The sequence below is a fragment of the Mobula birostris genome, chromosome 11 (assembly GCF_030028105.1).
Source record: "Mobula birostris isolate sMobBir1 chromosome 11, sMobBir1.hap1, whole genome shotgun sequence".
NCBI lineage: Eukaryota > Metazoa > Chordata > Chondrichthyes > Myliobatiformes > Myliobatidae > Mobula > Mobula birostris.
This window is the reverse complement of record NC_092380.1, coordinates 76631906-76651595: the sequence shown is the minus strand read 5'-3', so window position 1 is coordinate 76651595 and position 19690 is coordinate 76631906. Positions and strand designations below refer to the sequence as shown.

The window sequence follows — 19690 nt, the reverse complement described above, 5'->3', positions numbered from 1 at the left end:
TGCCGTGAGGCAACCAGAAATGAGCACAGTACTCCAAATGGGGTCTGACCAGGGTCCTATGTACCTGCAACATTACCTATCAGCTCCTAAACTCAATCGCACGATTGATGAAGGTCAATGCACCATAAGCCTTCTTAGCCGCAGAGTCAACCTGTGTAGCAGCTTTGAGTGTATTATGGACTCAGACCCCAAGATCCCTCTGATCCTGCACACTGCCAAGAGTCTTACCATTAATACTATATTCTGCCATCATATTTGACCTACCAAAATTAACCACCTCACACTTATCTGGGTTGAACTCCTTCAGCCCAGTTTTGCATCCAGTCAATGTCCCACCGTAACCTCTGACAGCCCTCCACACTATCCACAACACCGCCAACCTTTGTGTCGTCAGCAAATTTACTAACCCATCCCTGCACTTCCTCATCCTGGTCATTCATAAAAATCACGAAGAGTAGGAGTCCCAGAACAGATCCCTGAGGCACACCACTGGTCACCGACCTCCATGCAGAATATGACCCATTTACGATCACTCTTTGCCTTCTGTGGGCAAGCCAGTTCTAGGTCCACAAATCAATGTCCCCTTGGATCCCATGCTCCCTTACTTTCTCAATAAGCCTTACATGGGGTACCTTATCAAATGCCTTGCTGAAATCCTTATACACTACATCTACTGCTCTACCTTCGTCAATGTGTTTAGTCACATCTTCAAAAAATTCAATCAGGCCTGTAAGGCACGACCCGCCTTTGAAAAAGCCATGCTGACTATTCCTGATCATATTATGCCTCTCCAAATGTTCATAAATCCTGCCTCTCAGGATCTTCTTCATTAATTTACCAACCACTGAAGTAAGACTCACTGGTCTATAATTTCCTGGGCTATCTCTACTCCCTTTCTTAAATAATGGAACAACATCCACAACCCTCCAATCCTCCGGAAGCTCTCCTGTGTCCATTGATGATACAAAGATCATCACCAGAGGCTCAGCAAGCTCCTCCGTCACCTCCCACAGTAGCCTGGGGTACATCTTGTCCGGTCCCGGTGACTTATCCAACTTGATGCTTTCCAAAAAGCTCCAGCACATACTCTTCCTTAATATCTACATGCTCAAGCTTTTCAGTTGGTTGTAAGTCATCCCTACAATCACCAAGATCCTCTTCCATAGTGAATACTGAAGCAAAGTATTCATTAAGTACCTCTGCTATCTCCTCTGGTTCCATACACACTTTTCCACTGTCATCCTTGATTGGTCCTATTCTCTCACATCTTATCCTCTTGCTCTTCACATACTTGTAGAATGCCTTGCGATTTTCCTTAATCCCATCCGTCAAAGCCTTCTCATGGTCCCTTCTGGCTCTCATAATTTTTTTCTTAAGCTCCTTCTCGCTAGCCTTATAATCTTCTAGATCTCTATCATTACCTAGTTTTTTTTAACCTTTTGTAAGCTCTTCTTTTCTTCTTGACTGGATGTATAACAGCCTTTGTACACCACGGTTCCTGTACCCTACCATCCTTTCCCTGTCTCATCGGAACGTACCTATGCAGAACTCCACGCAAATATCCCCTGAACATTTGCCACATTTCTTCCGTACATTTCCCTGAGAAAATCTGTTCCCAATTTATGCTTCCAATTTCTTGCCTGATAGCCTCACATTTCCTCTTACTCCAATTAAGCGCTTTTCTAACTTGTCTGTTCCTATCCCTCTCCAATGCTATGGGAAAGGAGATAGAATTGTGATCACTATCTCCAAAATGCTCTCCCACTGAGAGATCTGACACCTGACCAGGTTCATTTCCTAATACCAGATCAAGTACAGCCTCTCCTCTTGTGGGCTTATCTACATATTGTGTCAAGAAACATTCTTGAACACACCTAACAAACTTCACCCTATCTAAACCCCTCGCTCTAGGGACGTGCCAATCAATATTTGGGAAATTAACATCTCCCACCACGACAACCCTGTTATTATTACACTTTTCCAGAATCTGTCTCCCTATCTGCTCCTCAGCGTCCCTGTTACTATTGGGTGGTCTATTTAAAAAAAAGCACCCAGTAGAATTATTGGTCCCTTCCTCTTCCTAACTTCCACCCACAGAGACTCCATAGACAATCCCTCCATGTCTTCCTTCTTTTCTGCAACCGTGAAGCTATCTCTGATCAACAGTGCCATGCCCCCCCCCCCCTTTTGCCTTCCTCCCTATCCTTTCTGAAACATCTAAAGTCTGGCACTCGAAGTTACCATTCCTGCCCCCGAGCCATCCAAGTCTCTGTAATGGCCACAATATCATAGCTCCAAGTACTGATCCGCGCTGTAAGCTCATCTGCTTTGTTCATAATACTCCTTGCATTAAAATAGACACATCTCAAACTATCAATCTGAGTTCATCTCTTCTCCATCACCTGCCTATCGTCACTCTCACACTGACTCCAAGCTTTCTCTATTTGTGAGCCAACCACCTCTTCAGTTTTGTTCCCACCCCCCAGCAATCCTTGTTTAAACTCACCCCAATAGCCTTAGTAAACCTCCCTGCCAGGATATTGGTCCCCCTGGGATTCAAGTGCCACCTGTCCTCTTTGTACAGGTCACTTCTGCCCCAAAGGAGGTCCCAATGATGCAGAAATCTGAGTCTCTGAATCCCTGCCCCCTGCTCCAATCCCTCAGCTAGGCATTTATCCTCCACCTCACTCTATTCCTATACTCACTGTCACGTGGCACAGGCAGTAATCCTGAGATGACTACCTTTGTGGGCCTGCTTCTCAACTTCCTTCCTAATTCCCTGTAGTCTGCTTTCAGGACCTCCTCCCTTTTCCTGCCTATGTTGTTGGTACCAATATGCACCACGACCTCTGGCTGTTCTCCTTCCCAATTCAGGATATCATGGACACGATTAGAAACATCCCAGACCCTGGCACCTGGGAGGCAAACTACCATCCACTGCGTCCACAGAATTGCCTGTTTGACCCCCTAACTATAAAGTCCCCTATCATTGCTGCTATCCTCTTCCCTTCCCTACCCTTCTGAGGCACAAGGCCAGACTCTGTGCCAGAGGCGTGGCCACTGTTGCTTCCCCCAGGTAGAAATTATCATTCCTAATAATTCATCATAAAGGACATAAACACCCTGCTTTGCCTAAGCAAATATTATAGTTATTTACAGTTTACTGTATTGAATTTCCCAACCATGCTACAAGACTCATAAAACATTTGAGACACTCATCAAATTCGGTGAAAGTCGAAGACTTTTTGAACAGATGCTTTATAGCATGGAGAAAATAAGACTTGAGTGTTGCTTGGTTCCTGTTTATCAGAGACAGTCTTTAACATAGGCTGTATGTTTGAGTTTCTGTCTAAGTAGTTCAAAAGGGAATTAATCATTGTAAGTAAGACTATACCAGCCTTTGTTTTTGTTAGCGGTGAGGGGTGAGCATTTTATCATTCATTTAGTTTTTCTCTATTAACACAACACACTTATTACTTCAATACCTTAAATTTGATAATTGCATCAGTTGTTATAAAGGACAACCTTTGAAATTCAGTTGCAAACTCCATACTTTAATGCATTGCATGATTGAATTGAGGTGTAAATTTGACCATGAAACTCTCAAAGCATTTAGATTACATTATGAGGACACTCGGTCCTCGTTTATTGTCATTTAGAAATGCATGCATTAAGAAATGATACAATGTTCCTCTAGTATGATATCACAGAAACACAAGACAGACCAAGACTAAAACTGACAAAAACCACATAATTATTACATATAGTTACTACAGTGCAAAGCAATACCGTAATTTGATAAAGAACAGACCATGGGCACGGTAAAAAAAAAAAGTCTCAAAGTCCCGATAGCCCCATGATCTCATGCAGAGGGTAGAAGGAAGAAAAGCTCTCCCTGCCATGAACCTCCAGCGCTGCAAACTTGCCGATGCAGCATCCTGGAAGCACCCGACCACAGCCGACTCTGAGTCCGTCCGAAAACTTCGAGCACCATCCTCTGCCGAGCGCTTCGACCCCGGCCCCGGCCGCCAAGCAACAGGCAAAGCCGAGAATTCGGGGCCTTCCCCTTCAGAGATTCTGGATCACACAGCAGCAGTGGCAGTGAAACAGGCTGAGATATCCAGTAGTTCCTTCATCCAGTGGCATGTTTCAGCTGCTCTTTGGGAAAGGCTTGGGGGAACGACGGCTAACCGCTTTATGGGTAGCACACACAAAGGGGTGACAAGCAGGTGGGCAGGTCCTCAAAATGAAAATCTGCATCTTGCCCCCTGCATCCCTGCCCAGCCACACCAACCTGGGCTGGATGCAGAAGACTGATCTTGTTGGCATTCGGTACCTTGGAGCTATGCAGTTAGCAAGTAGACCTCAGGTGGCATCTCTGACTAAAGGAAGAGCCTTGAGACTTCTATACAGACTTTAAATAAACTATGTGTGTTTACATGCCCTTTCACAAGCTGCCTATATTATGCCTCTTAGATGTTGAAGAGTGCACTGTTTTCCTCAATGTGTACCCCTGAGGATACTGAAAATGTTCTTTATTCCTCTCATTCTTAAATACACTGGAAAATGCTCATCTTCTCAATGAATACACTCCTTCAAGATACTGGAAAATTCTCAATTTTCCTCTTTGAACTCATTCCTGAGAACACAGAAGAACAAAAATTAACCTGGAAGTATCTTCTGTACTCGCCTCTGCCATCCAGCGTTTGCACATTACCTGCAAAGTGTACTGTTTTCCAACTAATCATCCTTGAGCACTTCTGCATGTTGCTTTTCTTATCTTGCTATTGATTCACGATGCTAATCACCCATCTGGTTGTAGTTGGTCTAGCAGATGATTACTCCTTTGTAGTGATAGAGGATGTGGATGTGAGAAAAGTTGACCACTGATAGCTTTAGATGTGGACTTTACTGCTGGAGTTCAAACTGCTCTGGTCTGAGCTATCTAGCTAACGGACAGCAGTGAGGGGAACATTGGAGGCAACAATCTGAAGTTGGCTGGCAGCTAACTGGCCTTGAGGAATAGGTCATTGCCTCCAGACATTGTTACAAGTGGGAGTGTGACTTGCGTCAGAACCTGCGGAGTTCTGGATTTGTGAATTTGACATGAGCTAATCATCCAGCACATGGAACCTAAGTCCAAATCTTTCCTCACTGGAACGAATTGGGCTTAGGTTCTGTGTAGTTTTGTATAAGGTTAGAGGTGGTCTCCCCTGTGCTTTTCAAATCTGATCATGTCTGATCATGTTTAAGCATCATCTGGTCTCTGTTTCTGTCATTGTGCTGTATGCCTTCATGATGCTCCTCCAGTTCCTCCCTGGAAGAACTGGTGCTTGACCTCTGTATCTAGGCAGCTGGTTTGTAAGCTAACCTTTACCCTGGCCTTGGTTCTGTTCACTTGCCTGCTGATCCACCAGGTGAAGACCCTACTCTTTACCATATGTGGTGCTATGATTTGATGTGGTCAGTGTGAGCATTAGTAGGAATATTCCTTTTTCCTCTATTGCTCCTCTGCCGTGATCTTTTGTCTAAAATCAAAAATGGGGTCACATTGAATGAAGGCTGTAGGTCAGAAGGGATTTTGTAAAGCATCAAGATGGCAAAAAGCAGAAAAGATGGCAGAGTGAAGCCAAGGTAGAAAATGAGATAATGTCCTTAATAATCTCCATTGCATTTTTGCACATTGGATCTGTAGCAACTGAAGTTATTCTGACCTGCATCATGTGCAACCGTGAATGCAAAGGAGGGAGTTGTGGCACAAGGAAGGCTGCCCGCCCACTTTGCCACCTCACCTATGTAGCTACAGTTGGCAATTGCAAATAAATCTGTCCTGCAAGATTGAGGGGGGGGGGGGGGAGTGAGTTTCAGGACCTGCTGGATTCTTCCAGCCGTTTGCTCCAAATTCTAACATCGGCTGGCTCTTGTGTCTCTGTGTTAGTGGGTATATTGTGTTGTGTAAGTAAACTTGCCATTAATTTTTTTTATTTAAGTACAACAATACATAAATAGACAAATCATAGCTGTTACTCTTTCCATTGACATTCAATGCAGATAGAAAATTATTAAACCTCTTGCAGCAATGGGGCTAAGTTCTTGTGGCATCATCTTGAACATTAATGTCACTAGCCAGAATGTGTAGAGTGAGTGGGGAGGACATTTCTGTCCTTTATGGCATCCCAGAATCCATAGTTTGAAGAACCTTCCTTTCATTGTCCACTTCTCCATCTAAAACTTCTAAGTCTGAATCCGTGAAGTAGAATGTTAGCTTATGCCAGCATATTGATTTCCAGCAATGCTTGGACTCTGCGTTCTCCTCCCCCTTTCAAGATACGCCAAGTATGATGTCAGTTTTTGTGGATCCTTTTCACCAGGTGCATGGGAATCTTGGAGAATTTCCATGGATACTAGTGAGAGAAAGGTTGCAATTATACCTCTGAAGCTCACGGGTGTACGAATATCACACACCCACAGTGCTAAGACTCAGCAGCCTGGGTCTCCTGCTCAGCAGAGTGCAGGCTTTTAATGAGGGAATGAATTTTTAGCTCCATAAACACCTGGTAGTGTGGGCGAAACTCTCGGATGGTACAGATTTGTGACATTGCTCTTACTTATGTACACACTGGAAGAGTTCTTGTGACAACATCATATATTTTATGTATGTAACTTTTTAAAAAAGACAGACTTTTTGCTGTTTTTGTACTTTCATTATAGAGCTGGTGCTGTACATTATGATATAGGTTCTGGTGAACTCTTACCATTGTAATTTTCCTGCCAGTAAATATACCAAAGCTGTTCATTTTAGTAAGCATCGAACAAACTTCTTGCTGCTAGGAAGATGGAATAGCTTGCAAATTACTGAGGAAGGTATTACCAAGCTTTGAATCTTGCAAGCCACTGTTTTGGACAGAGAAGGACAGGAATGTTGTTCACTTTTACTGTAAGGGGTTTCTTCATAACTTTCCCTGTGGACAATTTACTTCCCTATGGATATAAGTCCTAGATGGAAAATGTGAATTGTAAAACAATATACTATTTAAGACAAAAAGAAGAAAATACCCATAAATCACAAAGAATTTTATAGTAGGCCAATACATTCATTGCTCTTGGAGATCAGTTCTGAGAACACACATTCTTCGGCAGAGTCCATGTACTCTATGTGCTGTACAGATGCCGACTAATTTGGATGCACTTCAAATGCACACTGTATTATTTCAACAAAAAATGTGGACATGAGCCATGAGATAGAGGACCTACCAGCACATTTCAGAAAGTATCTTGCACATCTGGAGCCCAGCATTTCATTTCCATACGGGGAAATAAAGTGGCCCCTATTAAAATTGTTGATTGGTCAATAATGAATTGTGTTTCTCCAATTATTGTTTTATACAGCAACTGCTAAATAAATAAAATCAGATGTGCTAAGATAGTGACAAAAACCTTTCTTTTTGTTGTGTGTGGAGCTACACCATTACTGTTAATAAAGAACTTTGCACATGAGAGTGAGATAAGAAAATATAAGGCAGGAGGACTAAACCACAAATTATTCATAGCTAAAGAATCGGCATGTTAAGTTAGATTTTTTTCTCGGTAGCTTTAGTTTTCTTTTCAGCCTACCATATTTTCCCGCATTTGTTGTTTCTGTGTAAATATAATTTACTGTTTTTTTATTTACAGTGAGCATACTTTCAACTCTGCAGTTAATTAACTTAAAAATACACATTGTCGCAGTGTTGATCATCATGCATAATTTGATTGGTAATTTGAAACAAAAGGTACTGAATGTTTGAGGGGAAATTCTGGCTCAAGGGCTTGTGCAGTACAAAACATGAAATGATACATAGATTGTATACTCTGCACTGTAGTATGTTAAGTTAACCTGGTGACTGACTTATCTTCTAAAGCTGCCTCCGAAACCCAGCAGTCTGTCATTGCGTCTGAGTAGTACCATAGACAGGAGGACCCTTAGACTACCACGCCTGTCCAAAAGACACAGCCATGATGATGTGCTGCTTCTGTCCCACCTTAGTGTACCCGCTTCCCCAACCAGCCTCAACGACGACAGCATAAGCACCACCAGTGAGCTGCTGTCTACACGCCGATCCAGGAGGATCCCTAAGGTAAGAAACCTCCAATTGTTTTTTTTTTGATAATGTGTTGGAAAAACTATCACTGCTGGTGATTAGTATGCAGGTACGTATGTGCATATGACTAAAAACAAACTTGGTGATCATATCTGAGTTTCAGCACACATTCTGTAGATTGCATTGAAGGAAACTCATTACAAAAGACCTGATGGCAAATAATTCACTTGGCTTCCTAAGTAATTAAGTGTGGATAATTCTGGCTGATGCTTTTCTCTGGGCCCTGGCTCACTGCTCCATTGCTGTGTTAGGTAAAGTGTTAACTGCAAGCTGAAAGAAGAAATTTGGAGTTCAAATGCAGGTCACGAATGTGTTTGCTGCAAGAAGGGTCAAAAAGGCTCTCTGAGTGTTGACCTGCATGTGCTCTTGAAGTTAGTAATGAATCAATGTACATTCTGAAACGTTTGAGGATCTTTTTCTTGGGAGTGAGTGATAAAGGAAGTGGAAGTTAAGGTGGACTGGAAAGAGTCAAATGTTATTAAATCAGTTTCAGAGGAGTAGGAGACATTAGAACACAGTAAAGAACAGCACAGGAATGGGTCTTTCCGCCCACACATCTGTGTCAACCGTGATGCCAATTTAAACTAATCCCAGCTGGCTGCACGAAGCCCATATCCCTCTATTGTCTGCTTGTTCATGTGGCAGTCTGAATGCCTTTTGATCTTTGCTAGCATACCTGCTTCTACTATCTCCCCTGTTAGCATGTTTTCAGACACCTTTCTCCACCCTCTAGTTAAAAAAAATACTTGCCTCACAAATTTGTTTAAACTTTCCTCCACTCACTTTAAACCCATGTCTTCTAGTGTTTGAGATTTCCACTCTGGGTAAAGCTCTGACTATCTACTTATTCGTGCTTCTCATAATTTTATAGACTTTTACCAGGTCATCCCATAACCTCCTGAATGAAGAGATATGGTTTGAGCTTCCTTCCTGAACAGTTACCCTACATTGCATTCTTTCAATTATAGTTACTCCTGTGAAATCAATAGATGTGTCCTTGATGCCAAACTGGGATGGCAGAAAAGGGAAAGCATTGCAGATACTGAGAGTTCAATATTGCAGAATCAGAATCATAATCATGTTTAATATCACCAACATATGTCTTGAAATGTGTTGTCATTGTGGCAACAGTACATAATAGAGAAAAAGTGAATTACAGTATGTATACATACACAAACTTTCTAGCACCACTGTAGAATATAAGAGCACAGGGATCTTCGTAAAACTTTATAAAGTATTGGAGTGGAATAAACAGAAATGACCTTTTTCTCCCCCTTTCCAGTGCTGAGGAAGGATCTCGGCCTGAAACATTAACTGTTTATTCCTCTCATAGATGCAGACTGACCTGCTGAGTTCCTCCAGCATTTTGTGTCTGTTGCTGTTGTCAAAGTTGGAATATTATGGTGTTTCAGTCCTGTATTATAGGATCAGAATGATTGCACTAGGATGGGTGTAAGTTCACCAGGATGTTTCTAGCGATAGGTGGTTTCAGTTAAGATGAGAAATTGGATAGTTTGTTTGCATTGGAGTAGAGGAGGGTAAGGATAGACCTGATGGAGGAATACAAAACTATGAAAGACAAAAAAAATTATATAGTTAGCTTTTTCCCATGGCAGAACTTGTAAGTTTAAATAAAGGAGTATGATATTTACAGGGAATCTGAGGAAATTTTCCCCCCACCTAGTAGGTGGTTGCGATCTGGAATGTGCTGCTAAGAAGCTGGTAGAAGAAGGTGCTCTTACAATCTTTTAAGAAGCATTGGAATCACTAAGACAGAGAAGGCAATGGATCAAGAGCTTATAAATGGGGTTAGTGTAGATAGATTGATAGAAATGGTCAGCATAGACATAATGGGCAAAAGTCCTTTTTATGATTCTATGGATATCTGCGATACTCTGTGCTAGGGTCTTTAAGATGTGCACTTTTTGAAATTCTTGTATTTATAATGACACAATTTATCATTTACACCTCTGTTTAAAAAGGAGGGGAGGGAGGCAAAAAAGGAAATACCTGCATTCATAATTGCCTGCTCAGATTTTGCTCCATCTACAAGTTTGGAGATGAAACAACCGCAGATAATGATGTGTCAGAGTACAAGGAGATCGAGGGCTTAGCTACATCATGTCATAATAATAGTCTTTCCCTCAATGACAGCAAAGCAAAAGAGTTGGTCATGGACTTAAAGAGGAGGGATAGTGCACATGCTCCTATCTGCTTCAATGGTACTGTGGGGAGAGGATTGAGAGCTTCAGGTTCCTAGGAGTTAACATCATCAACAACCTGCTGTGGTCCAATCACATAGATGCCAGACCAAGAAAACTCGCCAAAACATGTCTTATCTTAGGAGGCTAAGGAAATATGTCATGTCCCCATCAACCCTTATGAAATTTTGTCAGTGCACCATAGAAGCATTACAGCTTGGTAGGGTAACTACTCTGGCTGAGACCAGAAGAAACTGTAGACATTTGAGATCATAGCTGAACATATCATAGAAACCAGCCTGCCCACTGTCAACTGTGTGCACTTCTCACTTCCTCGGTAAAGCATAATCAAGCACTTTACCATACGGGAAACACTATTTCCCAGTACAATAAGGTTAACTGTTGACCTCGTACCTAATTATAACCTTGCACCTTATTGTCTGTCTGCACTTTCTCTGCAGCTTTTATACTTTATTATGCATTCTGTTATCGTTTTACCTGGAATGTTGCCTGGGTTTCATCTCCTAAGTTACAGAGAAAGGTTGAACAAGTTAGGTTTTATTCTTTGGAGCGTTGAAGGTTGAGGGGAGACTTGATAAAGGTATTTAAAATTATGAGGGGAATAGATAGAGTTGACATGGATAGGCTTTTTTCATTGAGAGTGGGGAAGATTCAAATAAGAGGACACGAGTTGAGAGTTAAAGGGCAAAAGTTTAAGGGTAACATGAGGGGGAACTTCTTTACTCAGAGAGTGGTAGCTGTGTGGAACGAGCTTCCAGCAGAAGAGGTTGAGGCAGGTTCAATGGTGACATTTAAAGTTAAATTGGATAGATATATGGACAGGAAAGGAATGGATGGTTATGGGCTGAGTGCAGGTCGGTGGGACTAGGTGAGAATAAGAGTTCGGCACGGACTAGAAGGGCCGAGATGGCCTGTTTCCGTGCTGTTATTGTTACATGCTTATATGTTTGTGTGTATGTATACTTGCTTGTTTGTTTATTTATTTATTTATTGGCATCCGTTAGTCTCATGAGACCATGGATTTGCGCCTTGAAAAGTTTCCAGGGCGCAGGCCTGGACAAGGTTGTATGGAAGACCAGCAGTTGCCCATGCTGCAAATCTCCCCTCTCCATGCCACCAATGTTGTCCAAGGGAAGGACACTAGGACCCATACAGCTTGGTGTCGTCGCAGGGCAATGTGTGGTTAAGTGTCTTGCTGAAGGACACACATGCTGCCTCAGCCAAGGCTCGAACTAGCGACCTTCAAATCACTAGACAAATGCCTTAACCACTTGGCCACACGTCAACAGTTATATAGTTTTTAATATATATAGTTAAGTTAAATAAGTAGTGCAAATTTAAAAATTAAAGAAGTAGTGGGGTAGTGTTAACACGAGGAAATCTGCAGATGCTGGAAATTCAAGCAACACACATCAAAGTTGCTGGTGAATGCAGCAGGCCAGGCAGCATCTATAGGAAGAGGTACAGTCGACGTTTTGGGCTGAGACCCTTCGTCAGGACTAACTGAAAGAAGAGCTGGTAAGAGATTTGAAAGTGGGAGGGGGATGGGGAGATCCGAAATGATAGGAGAAGACAGGAGGGGGAGGGATGGAGCCAAGATCTGGACAGGTGATTGGCAAAAGGGATGTGAGAGGATCATGGGACAGGAGGCCTAGGGAGAAAGAAAAGGGGGAGGGGGGAAGCCCAAAGGATGGGCAAGGAGTATAGTGAGAGGGACAGAGGGAGATAAAGAAGAGAGAGAAAAAGAATGTGTGTATATAAATAAATAACGGATGGGGTACGAGGGGGAGGTGGGGCATTAGTGGAAGTTTGAGAAGTCAATGTTCATGCCATCAGGTTGGAGGCTACCCAGATGGAATATAAGGTGTTGTTCCTCCAACCTGAGTGTGGCTTCATCTTTACAGTAGAGGAGGCCATGGATAGACATATCAGAATGGGAGTGGGACATGGAATTAAATGTGTTAAGGGGTAGTGTTCGTGGGTTCAATGTCCATTCAGAAATCAGATGGCAGAGGGGAAGAAGTTATTCTGGAATCATTGAGTGTGTGCCTTCAGGCTCCTGTACCTCCTCCCTGATGGTAGCAGTGAGAACAGGGCATATCCTGAATGATGTCCTTAATGATGAATGCCACCTTTTTGAGGGATCACTCCTTGAAGATGTCCTGGATACTATGGAGGCTAGTACCCACAGTGGAGCTGACTAAGCTTACAACTCTGCAGCTTATTTCGAAAGACTAGAGGAGGATATTAAGTACAAGAATAAAATGTAAAAGAAGGAAGGATCTTTAAAAAACATTGGCAAGTGAAATCAATGAAAATGTCAAGATGTTCAGAAAAGAGTAGTATAACCACGAATAGATTTGACCCTATTAGAAACCAACAAGATAAACTCAATATGGAGGCAGTGGACAAGGGGTTGTTTCATACTGAATACTGAATGTGTCTATTTTCACTACAGGCTGCACTGCAGAGGAATATGAACTATTAAATAACCATTTTCAGAAAGGAAATATTAAAGGATTTAGCATCTTTGAAAGTAAATAATTTCAGACTCAGTCCCAGATTAAATGGATCCTGGGGTTTTTGAGGACAGAGAAAGTCGTTCCAGTTCAACTAAAATGAATGTTTTGGTGAGGTAAGAAGGAGGGTTAAAAGGGGCGACACTTTTAATGTAATCCACAGAAATTTGGCAAAGTCTTGTATACAAACTGGACTGAAAAGGAAAATAGTAAATTGGATCCAAACTGGCTGATGGTTTAAAAATTAGCAAGCTGTGTTTTAGTGGCAACTTTATCCAAGATTACTGTTTCTTGGCTAGTGTGGACTTGATGGCATGTTGAATCATAGAAATCATATGGGTCTATGATCCCATGATCAATTACAAAGCCTGAATCAGTAAAGGTTGGAATGAAAATGAGGAATGTGCCTTATCACCTCCTGTTCATGTCCTGTGTGCTGGTTTTTTGAACCCCATGGTTATAATTAAAGGAGATTGAAGCCACCTCACCACCTTCTTGCCAGGAGAGGGGCACCTGGCAGGATAGAGGTGCAGAAAGTCTGTGCAGTTGTTCCAGATTCATGGGGAGATCATAGGCTAAATTTTCCAGTTACAGCTGTGTTATTCCTCAGCCTAATTTCAAGGATTTTTGCCCGGAGCAAAAGATCTCCAAATATCTAATATAGAGGCAAATTCTCCCTTGCCAAACTCACTATAAATTCTCCCCTTCTTTCTGGAAAAATAGTACGAAGTGCTAGATGGGATCTGACTTGCTGTTAGACCAAGCACTGAGAAATCTCTAACCTTCACTGTATGGAATATTTTAAGGAACAGGAACAAGTAAGACAAGCAGAACAATAAGTTGGACTGTTGAGGCAGAATTTCAGATCAGGTTGAGCCTGGGCATGATGTTACTGGTGTCCTGATGAAGAATGTCAAAGGATTCCATGAGCATTTGTTCTAACCGGCTTCTGTGCTGCAGCTTGTCAGTGTGGTGTGGCAGAAGATGGGCCAGCAAGGCCTGTAAGGGGAGTAAGAATTTGTACAGCAGGAGGGGGTAGCAGTGAATGAAATGATCAGGTAGTGTCAGCAGAGGTCACTTTCAATCTACAAGTAATATCCCCATACAATCAAACATAAAGAGAAGGTGTTTTATACTTCCAAACATTTCTCCGTTAGATTGCAGATAGGGTTTTATATGCTTTTTTATCCACTGCTCTCTGCTGTTTCTCATGGGCTTGTTGGGTGCCCGTTTATAAGCCTGACTGAAAACTGAATCAATAGGAGAAGGGAAAGAAAATAAATATAATTCCATCAAGTCTGTTCTACCATCTGGTACTTAAATGACTTGCACCTTATTTCCACTCACCTGCATAGATTCTATATCTCTTACTACCTTCTCCGACTACTAGACAGGTATATGGAGGAATTTAAGGTGGGGGGTCATATGGGAGGCAGGGTTTAAGGGTTGGCACAACATTGTGGGCTGAAGGGCCTGAACTGTGCTGTACTGTTCTATGTTCTAACGAGACTAATCCATCCTGCTCCTAAAATTTTCATTTGATTGAATTTCAGCAGCATCCTGCGGGGTTCAGAGTTCCGGATTTCCTTTCTGCCTCATGTTAAAAGGCACCTCCATAGTGCGTTCCCTTCATTCCGCTCTCACCAGACCTGGGAAAGAAATTCAGCCCCTTTGCCAGCTTTTTTAGTCGATGATTTTGCAACGTTCCCAACACATTTGCTGTCTGGCAGTTGATTTTATTTTTCCTCAGGCAGCTAAGAGTGGAATTCTTGTGTCACAGAACCTATAGCTCTGCAGTGCAATCAAAATGCTGGCACATCCCCTCAAATTCTATAAAAATGTGAATACAATTTGAAGTTGTGCTGAGCATGTAAGGGCCGGACAGATTGGAGAAGAACAACAGCCAGAAATCCAATTCTGCCTGGTAGCATTTTATGCTAGCTTTTGAAATTTTTTCTATTAAATTAATTGGGATGACCTTCACAGGTAGAGTACAATGTGCTGGTCAAAAATATAGTTTAATGAGACTGAGTGAAGATGGATTTCTAGGCAAAACTGTACCCTTTGTTGAATGGGATTGGGACGCAGCCTTCAGATCGGGGACAAGACAACTCTAAGGTCAGCAAGAGATCCATAGTACTCATAGAAAAATCACAGGCCCCTTTCTGACATCTGGGACACGTGGCGCATGTGGCAAGGTGTACAAACCATAACAGATTACAGTTCTGACCCGCAGATCAAGGACGATGATGCCTCCCTTCCTGATAGGCTGAGTGCCCTCTATGCATGATTTGTCACAATGAATGATGTGACATGGAGGAAAGTCCCCTCCCCCTGAGTAACAGGCTGCAGCCTAGGTGAGGAGGATCCTAGCCAGTGTAAATTCACGGCAAGCTATAGGGCCGGACAGCATACCTGGTCAAGTGCTGAGGGGTTGTGCAGCTCAACTAATGGAGGTCTTAACGGAGATTTAAACAACAGCCCACCTACTACTCCTGCAGGCTCCAAGTCAGCCATCATCATTCTGGTGTCCCAGAGCGCAATGGTAACTGCTGAGTGGCACTAACCTCAGCAATCATGAGGTGCTTTGAGTGGCTGGTAATGGATTGTATAAAATTCCCCCTTCCAGCTACATCGGACCCTTTCTGGTTTGCCCATGTCTCAAACCAGCCCACTGGTGATGCCATAGCCTCAGCCCTCCTCTTCCTCCTGACCCACCTAGAAAACAATGCCTCATATGCCAGGGTATTGTTCATTGACTTCAGTTCAGCATTTAACACAATCATTCCTCAGAGGCTGGTGGGTAAACTGCTCTCTGTTGGACTCAATACCCCTCTCTGTAACTGAATATTGGACTTCTAGACAGAAAAAAACCCAGTCAGTCTGAGCTGGCAGCGACTTTCCAAGCTCCATGAGCATTGTATACAAAGGGCCTGAAGCATCATTGCGTATCCCTACCACCCCTCCCGCAATCTCTTTCATCCACTAGTGTCAGGAAGGAGGTAAATGAGCATCAGGACTAGGACTGTCAGACCAGGCAACAGCTTTCTCCCCCAGCCTGTGGAACTCTGAATGCCCTGCCACTACCAAGGTCTCGTCACTAGGGCAGTGAGCTGTTTACTGTCTTCCAGTGTTGTGCACTTGATGTGCATTTTGAACTATATTTATCAATTTATTTGTGGTAATATTTCATTTTATGTGCTGTGTTTGATAAATGTATTATGGATGTACCATGGTCCAGAGGTTGTATATATGTACAGTCAGATGACAATAAACTTGAACTTGAAGTGACCATGAAACAAAGGTCAAAGTTTTAATAGCTGGGGTTGTTATACAGTTGGTATTTATGATTTAGAATTCATTGTCTGACTAATGGAAGCAGATTGAATTGTCCATTTCAAAAATGAAACAGATGAAACCCTGCACTGGACTTTTACTGTAATTGTAACACTTTATTTTGCAACACACACAAAATGCTGCAGGAACTCAACTGGTCAGGCAGCATCTATGGAAAAGAATAAGCAGTTGACGTTTCAGGCCAAGACCCTTCAGGACTGAGACGGAAGGGGAGAGATGCCTGAATTAAAAGTTGGGAGGAGGGGAAGAGGCTTGCTGGAAGGTGATAAGTGAAGCCTCGTGGGCGGGAAAGGTAAAGAGCTGGAGAAGAAGGAATCTGATAGGAGAGGAGATGGACAATAGGAGAAAGCGAAGGGAGGGGACCCAGGGGGAAGTAATAAGCAGGTGAGAAGTTTTAAGATTCTGTTTTCCTTTTTATTGCCTTGATGTACTTAAATATGGACTGGTCTGTCCGGATGGCACACAAACAGAAGCTTTTCTCTGTATTTCAGTGCATGTGACGATCATAAACCAATACCAAAACCAGTCAAGACCAGAATTCTACAGTGTTATGGGAAAGGGCCAGGAAAAGAAATTGAATTGCATCCTCGTGCAAAAAGCCAGCATTCCTTTTGTGCTGGGATTATTTTTGTTTTTCTATGTTCAAGCAAAACATAAACATCAACTTCAGAAGCCTTATTATGTAGAAAAAGGAACAGTAAATCCAATTATTCAAAGTGAATACAAAGCAGCGATTTAATTAATAATACCTTTCAGTTGATAAACTTCTAATAATTTGTTTTTCAGTATTAGCACTTGTGATTGGCATTTTATGGTCTTGTATTTAGTAAAATACAAGAAAATATTGCTTTATTGATAAAAATAATAAATATAGCTTATAAATAATATGTAACTTGAGGGTTAATTTGTGTTAATGAAATAGCAAAATGGAAAATGAGTAGATATTAATAATAAATACTTTTACTTTTTTTAAACTTTCATAGCTTGTTCAGAAAATTAATGGCATCTATAGTGCAAAGAGAGGGAAGAAAAGGCTGAAGAAATTGTCTCTGTCAAACTTTGAGAATGCATCTCTGCGAGGTAAGAGGATGAGCTATTATTAACAATTTGCTTGAACTGATCAAATTAAAAATGTCCCTCTCTTTCAACAAAAATAAGAGTCATGAATGTTGGGGAAGTCAACCACGGCTTGGCAGCAGAACCTGGTAAAAAACCTGGTAAATTTTTCTTGGAAACTAATCGCAAGTTCCCTCTCTCAGATTGTCTGCTGCTATCTTTCAATCTGTGTAGCAGACATTCTGCATAATTAAAGTGATTAGTCAGTAATGAAGCACAGATTGTCTATTTATCTTGTTCCATATTTCCCATCACTCACAGATCTTGGCATTATAATTCCAGTGGGAATAAACCCAAATACAGAATAACAATCCATTTGTCACTCAAATGTGTAGACATGACAGCTCGGTGGAACAGAGCTCATCACAGACAGATGTTTCGGAATTAAACTTTCATCTGCACATCTAACTCAATTTGAAATCATTCAAATGTGCTACCTCCTCAAAAGTCAAGTGCAAAACTTATCGAAGCTTATTATTCATGGCACTAACTGCGATATAGTCTAGAAGCAACAAGAAAGAAAAATTATTTGTAAAACACAGAACAGTACAGCACAGTACCAGCCTTTCAGCCCTCAATGTTGAGCATACCTATTTAAACATACTCCACGAACAATCTAACCCTTCCCTCCTACACAGCCCATAATGTTTCACCTTTGCTTACATCCATGTGCCTATTGAAGAATCTCTTCAATATTCCTATTATATCAGCCTGTACCACTACCTCTGGCAGTATGTTTCAGGCACCCATATCTGTCTGTATTGAAAAAAGACTTTCGTCTGACATTTCCCCTAAACTTCCCCTGACTCGTGTCATCTGGCTTTGCCCATTGCAGCCCTGGGGAAAAAGGATTTGACTGGTCACTCTATGCTTCTCATAATTTTATACACCACTATTTGCCTCTCATCCTCTGTTGCTCCAGAGAGGCAAAAGTCCTAGCTTTTCTCTTTGATAATGAAAAGGCTGAGGGGAACTAAAGAGAGGTATCATCATTAAATGAGAATTGCTTCGCAAATCATTTCACAGATGCCAATTATTTTCATGGTTCCAAATTTGTCACTGCTCATAAGGATCTAGAGTTATTAAATGTATTTATTTATTGAGATACAGCACGGAGTAGCCCCTTTGAGCTGAGCCAGCCAGCATCCCCAATTTAACCCTCATCTAACCACAGGACAATTTACAATGACCCAAGTAACCAATACGTTTTTGGACTGTGGGAGGAAACCAGAGCACCCGGAGAAAACCAATGCATTCCACGGGGAGGATGCACAGACTTGTTACAGATGGTGTCGGAATTGAACTCCGAACTTCTAGTTGTAATAGTGTCGCGCTAACTACGACACTCCTATGGCAGTTGTTCTTGAAAATGTAAAAGTTATTCAAAATACTTTTAGTCTATTTAATCTATGTGGCTTTCTTATGACATAGAAAAGAGCTATTTAGCCCATCAAGTCTGTGCTGGCTGTCAACAGAATCCCATCAGTCCTGAGCTTCCCCCACTGGCTTCCCTGTACTCTACTTCTCTGATTCTCCTGTCACCCACTCACTCTAGGGGTAATCTGCAATAGCCAAGTAACCTCCTGGCAGATCTCTGGGATGGGGAGAAGAAACCTCCACTTGGAGAATGTTCAGATTCCACACTGACAGCACCTAAAGTGAGAATGGGATCTGAGTCACTGGAGATTTGCAGTGGTAGCACCAATACCACCTGTGCCTAAAATGGGAGCCAGACCCCAGGAGTCGAAGTGGCATTGATGTTGTATCACTGACAGCATTTATGGCTTCAGGCTTGATTTCCAAGTGATACCTTGTCCTATAGAAATGCCCACATCTTCTCCAGATCACTGACACTGGCATGGATGAGAGTAAATTATGATGCCAGCAAGTGCGACAATCATTGGCACATTGTTTGTGTCATTTCAACCATGAAGTGGTTTGTCACTTGATTAAGGCATCTTCATGAGGGATACTTATACACCAAAAGTTTATGTTCTTCGGCATGCTTCCAATTAATTTCTTGTGTGTTTTTTTAAATTGCTAATTATTGTGCATGAGAAGTGCAGTCTAACCTACTGCTTTACACGCCATTTCATTAAGATGGAAAAAAAAATCCACTGTCAACATGTTTTTTAAAGCCCGAATTTTTACAGCTGCTACAAGACTAGTAATTGTTTAGTCTAAGATCTGTTTTTTTTCTGAACCAATTTTTGTTTTGGCTTGCTGGAATCTTCACTCAGCTTCTTTATCTCTTTCACAGATGAGAACAGTGAGAGTGAGAGTGACTCAGATGACCGATTTAAAGGTAAGAGGTCACAATGCCTTGGGGACAGTG

General features: G+C 42.0%; 1 protein-coding gene across 7 annotated transcripts in view; it reads left to right on the top strand.

Moving 5' to 3' along the window:
* dennd2b (DENN domain containing 2B) overlaps positions 1–19690 on the top strand; it is a 527103-nt gene that overhangs the window by 379597 nt on the left and 127816 nt on the right. For all 7 annotated transcript variants that reach the window (XM_072272571.1, XM_072272574.1, XM_072272573.1 and 4 more), the window contains 3 exons: positions 7902–8117; positions 17223–17319; positions 19616–19660. In XM_072272571.1, coding sequence (XP_072128672.1) covers positions 7902–8117; positions 17223–17319; positions 19616–19660 — 358 coding nt within the window. The remainder of the gene's footprint in view (positions 1–7901; positions 8118–17222; positions 17320–19615; positions 19661–19690) is intronic.